The sequence below is a fragment of the Schistocerca americana genome, chromosome 1 (assembly GCF_021461395.2).
Source record: "Schistocerca americana isolate TAMUIC-IGC-003095 chromosome 1, iqSchAmer2.1, whole genome shotgun sequence".
NCBI classification, from domain to species: Eukaryota; Metazoa; Arthropoda; class Insecta; order Orthoptera; family Acrididae; genus Schistocerca; species Schistocerca americana.
This window is the reverse complement of record NC_060119.1, coordinates 933,977,856-933,989,876: the sequence shown is the minus strand read 5'-3', so window position 1 is coordinate 933,989,876 and position 12,021 is coordinate 933,977,856. Positions and strand designations below refer to the sequence as shown.

The following is a 12,021-nucleotide window of genomic DNA, read 5'->3' as shown; positions in this document are numbered from 1 at the left end:
CCCCCAAGAAGGGAGATCGGGGTGGGGGTTGGGGAGGATACCAGCCTTTTGCATGTATCTTCTGTCTTTCTTACGGCATCTATCTTCTGTCTTTCTTAGGACCTTCACTCTTAGTTCTTCCTTTTCCTTTCTTTCTTCCCCTATTGGGGTACAAGGTCTTTCCTCCCTCTGTCCATATGCTAAAGTTCCATTGCACGAATCCTTCCTTATATCCATTCAATATAACTTGTTATAACAAGACAAGCATACGGTAGGGCAGTCCTAGAAGGTTTCAGACCCTAGTAGTGTAATTTTTAATTGCTAACTACTATGGGTACGAGTCCATACTGTAATAAGATTGGAAAGAACACATTGATTTATTGTATTAGTTTTAAATGTAAGAATTCTCAGACTGGCGCAAAACACTTTAACAATGATTATAAATCTCTCATAAACAAATATGACAAGCATATTCTAAAATACCATATCAAATTGCTATATGAGACAGACAAGCTATCTGTTTCACTTGCTTTCTTAACTATCTACTTGGTCCCTTTTGCAACATGCTGTGATGATAAAGCAACTTACACACATACAAATTTTTGTATGTAAAACGTATTGCCTTATGCTGGTTTGGAAAAAAAATGTGGTGTACGTTAGTGTAATTAAAAGTCATAAAGTTAAAAAAAAGATATTCTGGATAACAAGCTAACAGTGGTAATGTAAATAATTGAAGTATTAAATTTGGTTAAGTAGTCTGATGCTTGTTCATTTATATGGGGTGGCAGGTGAGAGGGTATGAGATTTTTCGCTGTTTTATTGGTAAGAACTGCAATTTAAAAACACTGTTTGATTAATAAAAAAAAATCCCACATTAGGTTGATGTAAAAATGAACATGTGTACATAGCTGTGTGATTCGGTAAAATTTCGAGGGTTATAACTATCTTTATCATCTATGAAAATTTATTACAGAGCACAGTCTATTGCAGTTGTTCAATTTATTTGTCTGATATATTGCTTATGGGCTTTGTGTGGTGATGAGAGCTGTAGGACTGTGCTTGACATTATAAAAAGAATAGCAAAGAATTCCTGCACTGAATTCGGCTCCAAGGACTACCAATGACTCTAACATGATATACTGAAACAATGCCAATGTATACTGAATCTTTCTGAAATACCATTTAGTGCAGTTGGTTGAATATCTGACTCTGAACTGAATATCAGCTTCACATAAATATACATGATAATGACTAATCTCTTGTCTAATATATAGTCAATGTATCATAAATTCTGATTTCAACTCCCAAGTTGTAGGAATACTGATGTTGTAAACATTGAACCAAGATTTAAGAATATTTCATCTAGTCGGAAGTTTGATGATGAATACAGAGCACACATATAGGTTATTCATAACACACATGTTGATCAAACTCTCACATTATATATAGGGTGGACAATTTTAATCCATAATGGGGAATACCTCAGCACAGAGGTGAGATACAGCGTAATGTTTTAAGCGAAAGTGGTAGGTGGTAAAGAGGGGCATACATTGCAACTAATGGCCGTGACTTTGAACATGATTTTCAAGGTGCTTTGGAGGTTAAAACGAGTTTTTTTAGATGTGAACCCTAATATTTGATTGAAGATTTGAAAAGAGCAGCAAATTTTACATGTAAAATGATGCTATATTCAAGGTCCTGGCAAGGTTCAATAAGCAAATATGCTTTTAGTTCTAGTAGTGATTAACCTGGCACAAAGGAGGGATACAGCAATATACAATGTTATATACAAATTGGAAGGGGCATAATGGGTCATGTATCATTACCAATAACCATGATCTTTAAGTTAGTTATCAAACATCATTCGAAGACTGAGTTTTGTTTCATGCAAACACCTATTTTTGATGACGGATTTGAAAAGAGCGAAGAGAGATTCGAGCTTTTAGTTTTAATTAACGTATTTTTTGGCAAAAATAAAACATTACAACATATAAATGCTATTTTGACATTTGCAAGACAGAACAAACATAAATAAAATGTAGATCATTGATTTACAAGTCATTAAGTGAGACCCTCATTTCTCATTCCTCTGGATGCCATTCCAATTTGTATCTAACATTGCATTTTGCTGTATCCGTCCTCTATTCTGAGTTAATCACTACAAGAACTAAAAACGTATTTGCTTATTTAACCTTCACTGAACCTTGCCACAACCTTGAATAATACAGTGTTTTATACATAAAATTTGCCACTCTTTTCAAATTTTAAATCAAATATTAGGGTTCGCATTTAAAAAATAAAAAAAAAAATAAATAAAATAAAATTTAACCTACAAATCACTCTGAAAATCACATTCAATGTCACGGACATTAGTAATAACACGTGAATCTCTTTGCCACCTACTACTTTTATCTAAAACATTTTGCTGTATTTCATCTCTATCCTGTGTTATTCTCCATTATGGATTAAAATGGTCCACCCTGTATATGATGATTATATATTTAATTGATACAAGTATTAGAACTGAAAAAAGCACAAAAAAATAAGATCCAAACCAGCACTCTGTCGATTATCTGATTGTAATCTCCAAAGCTACTGTGTGAAACATCCGGGCTGGCACAAAAATCACCTAATCTTAGTGAATTACAGTTTCTTGAAAATCTTTGAAGTCAATTTTCTCAAGATTTTTTGAGAGTTACGTCAAACTGCTCTGGGAATGATATTTGCATTCATGTACTTCATGTACCATAAGTACAAAGAATTACATAAAATCCAACTGCTCGGTTGCCTCCTTGTACATCACCCTGCATCATCCTACAATCACTCAATGACAAAACTGTCCTATACACTACAATGTCATCAACAAAAAACTGCAGACTGAAGTTCATCCTATCTGTCAGATCATTTATGTATATATATAACAATAGCAGTCCTGTCACGCTTCCCTGGAGTGTTCCCGACAGTAGCCTCGTCTCTGATGTGATGTACACAACAAAGCACTTGGTTCTATTACTTAAGAAGTCTTCCAGCCACTGATATTTCCGAGAACCTATTCCATATGCTCAGACATTTGTTAACAGTCTGTAGTCAGACACTGCGTCAAACACCAATAAAGACTTGCACAATTCATTTTTGGTGATGATGTTCAATACAAATTTTCAAGTAACAACTTGACTGAAATGACTGTATTGCATTTCTAATCTTTTACATTATTGCTTTTAATATATTTTCTTTGCACATTACGAAAATATCAATTTTTGGAATGGGTGGTCATTCATTAGATTACATACCAGTAGCTAAGACAATAAGGACTGCATTCAGAACGCCAGCTTGTGCTACAATCCATCCTGATCGTAAAAATACAATGACACCAAATATATTTATTAGGCACGAAGTGAAAACTCCATCCCACTGACCAAACAGCACAGGCTCAGATATGAAAAAGTTTGATTTCCACCATGGTTTATCACCCTGAAACACAAGGAATGAAAGAGTAATTCAATACACCAGTTAACATTTATCATACATACCCTATACTATGTAAATGGCTCATATATCTTTCTCACTTTGGATTTACATGATTTATGTACATTAACATCACTGATAGTATGAAGAACATATGCATGAACAGACACTGACCATATTTATATGAAGCAACAGAAAAATTTTTCTTCTTTATTATTTTGTTCACCAATTACTACAGCAGTTTCTCAACCTTTTGAGCATGAGAGAAAATTGTACAGGCACTCAGAGGTTTCTTTAGATGTCTGTATAGGGCAATACAGGAATCAGAAACTCAGAAAGTTAATAATAATTGTGTCAAAAGGCAAACTCGCTTAAGAAAACCATAAAATTATGTGACAGAATTGCTGGACATGAGAGAAAATATTTTGTACCACCAATAAAACCATACAGAAGTACACAACACGTTCCTAGTTTTCAGAACTGCTAGTTCTTTCCACAGTGAGGAGAGAAGAACGAGCTGATACCATAAAAAGTTATACGGTCAATTAGTTTGGTTAAGACAAACCCTTGCAACATGCACTTCTTAAAGATGCACCTGTATCTTAGCAATGTGCTCAATATCTCAGACTATTTGCACACAACAGTAACACATATCAAACATGCCATGCTGATCTTATTAGGCGAGTAGACCCTAGTGAAGAGGATGATGGTGGTACAAAATGTCAAGGACAGTCACAAACTGGCTTAGAAATCTGAGCTGCTCAATGTAGGGCAGTGTTTTTGTTATTGCTATGTGTGCTCTTTCCTAAAAATGTTGACTAGCTGCTTGAACTATCTGAAACGTCTGGAATTGCAACAAGAAGTGGATCACTGAGTTTCAAAACCCTATCTCAAATTTCCCAACTGGGAGCCAATTATTTGCACAAGATCTCAGATCAATGAGTCTGCATAGGCACATATGCATTCCTGGTTTGCACTCACCAATTTATCTTCCTACAAAGCCCTTGTAAATCAATAAACCACAAATGGTGATGGTGGTATTACAGCGTAATAGCACAGTTACAAGTGGCCTTGCAGAATATGAGCACACTTCTAAACATATAGTCTGGAGTGTTTTGTAGTGTAACATGGATTATTCATGATAATGACCTTTGTTCCCCTGAGGACGCTCATGCTGGCGAAAGATGGTTGTATCTCTTATAAACATTTTATGTAGCATGAAACATACATGGTGTGCGCCGTGATCAGTGATCTGTACAAATGGTGCATATGCAGTGACATAACACAGCAGGGGCAAGGCGCAGAATGGTGAGCACAGTGGCACTTGCTGGGTGTGGACATTTATGCCTCTGTGACACCCCTTGAGAGTGTCAAACATCTCAGAGGGAATAGACATACTAGAATGTAGATTATCAAGACAAATGAAGACTGTAAATCTTAGATCACTGTAAATCTTAGATCTTAAGTCGAGTTAGATGGGCCAGACATATTGATCAAGGTATCCGAATTTATGAGTTATTGATAATTTGATATGTCTTCACAATTGATGTACCATAGAAGATTATCATTGACAACATTTTCGTCATTCAGTAGGTGGAAGAAGTGACACACTCTCTTGCAGCATCACCCTTCCTGGAGACAAAGTCAAAGGGAATAAGTGCACATACAGCCAGGATAAGGAATAGCCCGACAACAAGAACAAAACAAAACAGCGAACATACTGGAAGAAGAATAATCAAAGGTATCTTAGATCTCATCGCACTGACTGATCTGACACAGTGTTTCCTACTCACAGCGTTACAGTCAAGTTGACATACACATAAACACACACAAAAGAAAGGGACACCCAAGTTTCTTGCATAATCTTCAAGCTCAAAATAACTTTGGATCTCTGAAGATACAGTTCCATGATATATTGTGTAGCCTCCATACTGAATGCTATGGTCACACCTGCCCTATTTCTGAACATATCAAAATTTATAAGGTCAATCACTCAAATACATCACAAGTCAATAAATGTAGCAATGCTGCAACTGTTTCAGGGTTTTAACTCCATCAGGAGGTACCACCATGTTCATTAAACAATGGTTCCCTGGGTCCTGGTTAATTACGATTAGAACTGGGCTGGTCCTATACGTGTCTGTTGACCACCTGTTGCCCAGATGTGTAGTAACTATCATCTTGTGACAGGAGACCTATGCTGGTCTACACAGACTATCAACAAAGTAATATTTTACACATGCTTGGTGATTATATGCAACTTGTTATTGTGTGTTTCAGATGAGGTAACCAATTTAATTTCTCACAAAACAATAGTCCCAGAAATTATGTAGATTCATTTAAATGTAAAATAGTGCCCCTATTTAGAGCTCTGATTGGTTAAAATAATGTCATGAAAGGTCCAAATTTAAGTATCATTTATTAAGAAGAAAATAGAAACTGTATTTTATGCACATTCATCTAGTCTTTTAATGGTAAGTTGCACCTGTCACATTGTGACTGTGAGGCTGGACAAAAGTGTAAATTGCAATGAATAAACACTTTGGAATGAAGAGGAAAACTTTATAACTTTATTCCAAATGAATGAGAGGCCACTGTAATATCCACAAACGGAATGCCATCAAGATATTACGTTCTCAGAGTCCTACCAGTATGTAACACTTGATATATTGCATGCTATGCTGTCAAATAAGTTACTTCTTGGTGATGAAATCATTTTATGGGGCTAAATAAACTGTATTTAAATGCATCTGTCAATCTGTAAAAGACATTATGAAAACATATTGGTCATACCTGAAGACAGTTTTAAAAGCAACCATGAAAGAAGAATAACACAGAATTTACATACAGTGAGAAGGAAAGAGCTACCACATAATTAATCTGTGAAGGAAAGTATAAAAACAACAAAATTTAAAAACAGGTGGAAGATATGTGAGCTAAAATCACCATCAGAAGCACTTTTAAAGTGCCTACTGATAACAGCAAAGTTATCTTAATGAATCAGATCCTTGATGTTTGGAAAGCGGTTTACAACCACAAAACCAGTTTTTGCTTTTTTATTAATAGATACTGAACACAATTTTATCAAAGGGGAAGTGTAACATTAGTCTTTATTTTCCTATCATCATCTTCCAATGCAGTATGAAGGAAAGCAAGACCAATATATCACAACTAAAAAGATCAAACAATGGAAAATTCAGGATAGAATGAAACATTATCATGTAAAGGAAAGTTGCCACTCACCATATAGGACAACAAAAGGAACTGTCACAAATAAAGCTTTCGGGCTTCATCAAAAATAGACGACACACAGACACACACTCATACAAACACAGCTCACACACACATTTTGTGTGTATGTATGTGTGTGTGTGTGTGTGTGTTTCGTCTATTTTTGACGAAGGCCTTACTGGCCGAACGCTTTATTTGTGATAGTCTTTCTGCTGTGCCAATCTGCAACTCAGCATATCTGCTATATGGTGAATGGCAACTTTCCTTTTCATAATACTGTTACAAGTGATTTTCAGACATAACTGTGCCTCATAAGTGCAATGCTGTTTCAGTAAGTTTATTACAAAATTAAACATTATATTATCAAAATCAATTCAAAGAATATAACACATTTTTTTCACTTTATTTTTACAGCTACTTGTTTTCTTTATGAGGGAGTCTACATCAAGATTAAACACAAAATAAATAAAATAACAAACATTAATATGAAAATAATCAGTTTTTGAAAATATATTGTAGTAGAATGGATAGGACATCTACTCACCAAGCAACAGCAAAAAAATACACATATAAAAGGTATTAAAGTTTGCAAGCTTCCATAACCAGTGACTCCTTCTTCCAGGAGAAGGGTCGAAGGGGAAGGAGGAGGGGTGAAGGAACTTGCTTTACTTTTTCATGTCCAGAAACTACCAGCTATAAATCATCAGGATTATACCTGTAAGGGCAGTTTTGGCAGGCGAGCAGATGCTCCATATCCTGCACAGTGCCACAGTCACACTTTTCATCCATGGTTCCAAGACTCCACCTAATCATATTTGTCTTCACTGAGACCACCCCTGTCCTTAATCTATTCAGCATCCTCCATGTCTTCCAGTTTGTGCTCAATCCACTGTGCACTTCCTGTGCAGGTGGGTAATCAGCTGGTGGTTCTTCTTAGAAGAAGTGAAGGAAAAGGACTGACAAGATTTAGGAAAAGGGGTGGAATCTGGAAATGTCACCCAGAGCCCCAGGTCAGGGGAGACTTACTGGATAAATATTTCAAATCTCATCCAGTGCAGCCCCCAACAATCAGTCTTTCCTTCCAATCCCATCCAGTAAGTCTCCCCTGACCCAGTCTTCTTGGTGACTTTTCTGAATTCTACCCCTTTTCCTAAACCTCACCAGTCCTTTCCCTTCATCCTTCTTCCTTCCCCTTCTACCCTCCTGCCAGAAGAAGGAGCCACTGGCTGTGAAAGCTTGCAAACTTAATACGTTTTCCACTTGGTTAGTAGATTTTTTATCTATCCAGTTACATTATATTTTCAAAAATTAATATGAATTACTTGTTCTTCAGCAAACAGCTCATTTGCATTAGATGCTTGATGACCTCCTGGACCAAACTGATATTCTGTATCATATGTTCTTTGACTAGTCCCTTGACCTCTGCTTCTTTCAGTAGCATTATTTCTCTGTGTGTTATCTCCCAAACCAAATCTTTCCCAGTCAACATTTATAGTATTCTGTTCAGTGTTTACTTCAGTTGACACCATGTTTCAAGGACTTGTTACTGGCTGAGTTTATGTCATCTTCCTAGAAAGAGATATATTTCCACTGTAAAAAAGCAGATTTGAAAGTTGTAGACAATTCATATGCATAAATGAGTAATATATGATGTGTAAATACTTCTGGAATAAAAGAGATCACTCACCAAAAAGCAGAATGTTGAATTGTTGATGAGCACACACAAAAAGAAAGAAAACTTGCTAGCTTTCACTAATATCTTTCACAAGTGAGAGTAAAATACACCCAGAAAACACACACACACAGCACCATGTAGGGGCATCATAGATATATGTGTGTGTGTGTGTGTGTGTGTGTGTGTGTGTGTGTGTGTGTGTGTGTGTGTGTGTCAGAGGGGGGGGGAGGGGGGGGGGTTGTGCGTGCACATTTGTTTTACTCTAGCTCATAACGGGATTATTCTAAAAGCTAGCAAGTTTTCTTTCTCTTTGTATTTCAACAACTCAATGCTTCTGCTTTTCAGTGAGTGGTCTCCTTTAATTAAAAAGTATTTACAATCTACCAAAATTTTGCTACAACATGATATGTGATATACATATTAGTTCAGACTTATGATACATCATATACAATGGAAATATTTGTCATTTAAATACACTAATAGAAAGAAAACGTGAAAAAGGATTATATTAAAAAAGGAAAGAAAAAATTATTGATTCTATTCAAGACAAAAGAGGACATATATTAAAAAACTAGAAACCCACCTCGACTGCGAAAAAATCACCTAGTGTTTACCTAGGTTTCGGAGTAGATAACTACACCATCTTCAGAACAATAAAACCCACAAGTGCCTAAAAAGACCTTTGTCAATTATTAAAAGAACATCATGGCTATACATTTATAAACGAAAAAAGGGAAACACAAACAGTACATATGTACAAAGTCTAAACCGTTACTTAACTTAATGGTGTAACCTCCACCTCACACCGGCTTGTGTTCGATGGGCCACGACCCGCCATACACTGCAACTACAAATGGAAATATGTTGAAGGTCCTTAAAGAGGACATACCCAGTTGCAGACATTGTTTTTATGACACTGAAGGAATAACTGCAAGAACCTGTCTCACAGCTTGAGTTGTTTAAGTCTCGTTTCCCAAAACAAGTGCTTCTAAATTTTGAAAGTGGGACTGGCTCTCCAATACGTACCCATTTTTATTTGGTCTCAACTTACACTAACCAATCTCTTTCCTCATTTCCATGTTCTCTCCCACAGGGTCTGTTGCTGCTCTTTTCCCTCTACACCCAGGTATTTTTTTGTGTTTTTACTGTAACTAGCTACTATCAATATAACCATTAAATTTAAGAAATATTGTCATCATATTGGAATTTTAGCAATTTTTTTCTTGTGTAAGAATAAACAATAATGGTCAGTCACAATTTCTTTTCTTTCTACTGGTGGTGACTGGTCCTGGTTATCGTAACCATTATCTGACCAAATTGATTTCCACAGACCAAATTATGAGCCAGTGCTATGAACAAATATGTACTACCAAAAGACAGCCATCACTGCTGGGTGGCCATCTTTTGGGAGCATACTGTTGATCCAAGCACCAGATCAATATATGATATTGGCCACCATTCAGTCAGATTATAGTTGTGACAACCAAAACCAGTTGCCACCAACATAATAAAAGAAATTTTTAATTTAGACAGTTCCCATTTTTTCCATTATTATATTTAAGAATTTAATATAAACAAAAATGTGAAGAGCAAAATTGCTCATAGGTTGATGATTGATAAAGGCATATAGTAACGTACTTATTCTTTTTGGATTTAGATATTCACTAAGCAGAGAGAGGAGACAGACTGAGAAAGTGGATGGTATGGGTAGAAAAGGTTGGTGGGGGGGGGGAGGCAGAAAAGTAGGTGCAGTGTCTGGATATGGGATGAGTGGTGTGAAAAATGACAGAAAAGTAAAAGTGAATGCACGGGAAGGCGACTAACAGATGGAGAGGGGAACTGCAAGACATAGGATATGATGGTGGAATAGGTCTCACCCATGTAGCTACTCACCATATAGTGGAGATGCTGAGTCGTAGATAGGTACAACAAAAAGAAACAGACAAAAAAAAAGGAACACACACACATGCGAACGCAAATGCAACTCATACACACATGACCACAGTCTCTGGCTGTGTTGACTATTTCTGACGAAGGCCTTGTTGGCCAAAAGCTCACTTTCTGACGGACTTTTTGTTGTGTCTATATGTGACTCATCATCTCCACTATATGGTGAGTGACAACTATCCTTTTCACTATATTGTTACAGTCCATCCTGGATTTTCCATTGTTTGATCTCATTCATGTAGTTCAGATGAGCTGGTACTGGAAGGAAGAGTTGTAATGCCATCATGACTGGAAGGAAGAGTCGTAATGCCGCCATGACTTGGCGTGTGTTGTAGTAAAACTTGGTGGTTAAGTTTATGGGTCGCCACAGTTTGCTGTTGGGCAATTGGCAGACATCCCAATACACAATTCTGCAACGTTTGCAGCACAGCCGATATGTAACATAGCTGTTTTCATACATGGCCCTATGTTCTATAGAACAGGCAATGCTTGTGACTGACTGGATCTACAAGACTGATCTTGCACCTGGGTTACAATGTTAGCCTAAGGATGAACTAGGATAGGGCCTACTTCAAAGATTTTGTGGACAATGGAACAATATTTTGGGTGATGGTGGCAGGATTTTGGGTAGGATATCCCTAACCATAAGGCAAAATGAGAGGCAGCCAAAGTGTTGATGAAGGATGTGGTTTGAGTTTTTCAAAGTGCAGATGATGTTAGATGATGACACAAATACTGGTCAATGACTGGGCAGTAAAGGTTCTGGCAACATTATTGGCATATTTGGCAATAACCTGCTTCTCACTATAGATGGTCAGCTCATATGTTTTATGGTTACATAAATGGACTTGAAATGATGATGGCCAAAATCCGTTGGCCAAAAGGATTACATAGTTACACAGTGCATAGTAAATTCATCACGTGGGAGTCAATTTATTGGCATGCAACAGCAAGAATCCGTAGGCACCTGAAGAGGTTTGGTTATCAATATTTCACAATATTCTTACTACAAATTTCTGTAGAATAAATAATTTTTTGACCTTGGCCAGATTTTCTCGGAATGTTTTGTTACAGGACAGTTTTGAGTGAAAGTATACAATGTATGCTTGAAATCCTATCTGCAAGTCAACACAGTGGGAAGACTTTTAAATGCAACACTGGCAGAACTGAGCTTTTTGGTTGACTCATCAACATCATAGAGTAACTAGTTTGTTATCCAACTGGATGGCCCATTCAGTGTGTGCCCACTGACCTCTACTTCTGAGACCTGCAAGTCATTCTTATGTGTTGCGTGACTGGGTTCAGCTGTTTGTTGTGATTCTGTGTAAACTTGTTCCTCATTCTTCTGGCTGTGCCTGGTATGAATGAGTAAGTGGGTCAAGTGCCAAAACTTGCTGGGCACCAAATTTAATGTTTACCCACTCCATATTTAGTATTATCACCGCCGTGTTAATGCGAACCTTTGTTCTCTGCTGTTAAGATGAACCTTTGTTCTCTGCTGTAAGATGAAACTCCATTCATACAAGTGTGTACCATGCCATATGGAAAATAGCAAGAAAGACACATACAGAACAATGACAGTGTTAAGAAATAAAACCAACACTATGAAATGTATAAAGGGGCCAAAAATTGGGTAGGTGTGTATGCCTGAGGCAAATTGAGATCCCTCAGGACATATTTGTGTTGAGAGGCACCCCGCCCTTTTCTCTATCCTGTGACAGTGC

General features: G+C 36.9%; 1 protein-coding gene across 5 annotated transcripts in view; it reads right to left on the bottom strand.

Moving 5' to 3' along the window:
* Positions 1 to 12,021, bottom strand: part of LOC124615429 (solute carrier family 12 member 8) — a 216,096-nt gene that overhangs the window by 157,406 nt on the left and 46,669 nt on the right. For 2 of the 5 annotated variants that reach the window (XM_047143316.1, XM_047143333.1), the window contains exons 2-3: positions 7,998 to 8,244; positions 3,270 to 3,450 (exon numbers count right to left, since the gene is read on the bottom strand). In XM_047143316.1, coding sequence (XP_046999272.1) covers positions 3,270 to 3,450; positions 7,998 to 8,204 — 388 coding nt within the window. In that variant the 5' untranslated portion in view covers positions 8,205 to 8,244. Of the gene's footprint in view, positions 1 to 3,269; positions 3,451 to 3,618; positions 3,745 to 7,997; positions 8,266 to 12,021 lie in introns of those variants that run through there. The other 3 variants (XM_047143324.1, XM_047143341.1, XM_047143351.1) reach the window with 2 other exon arrangements.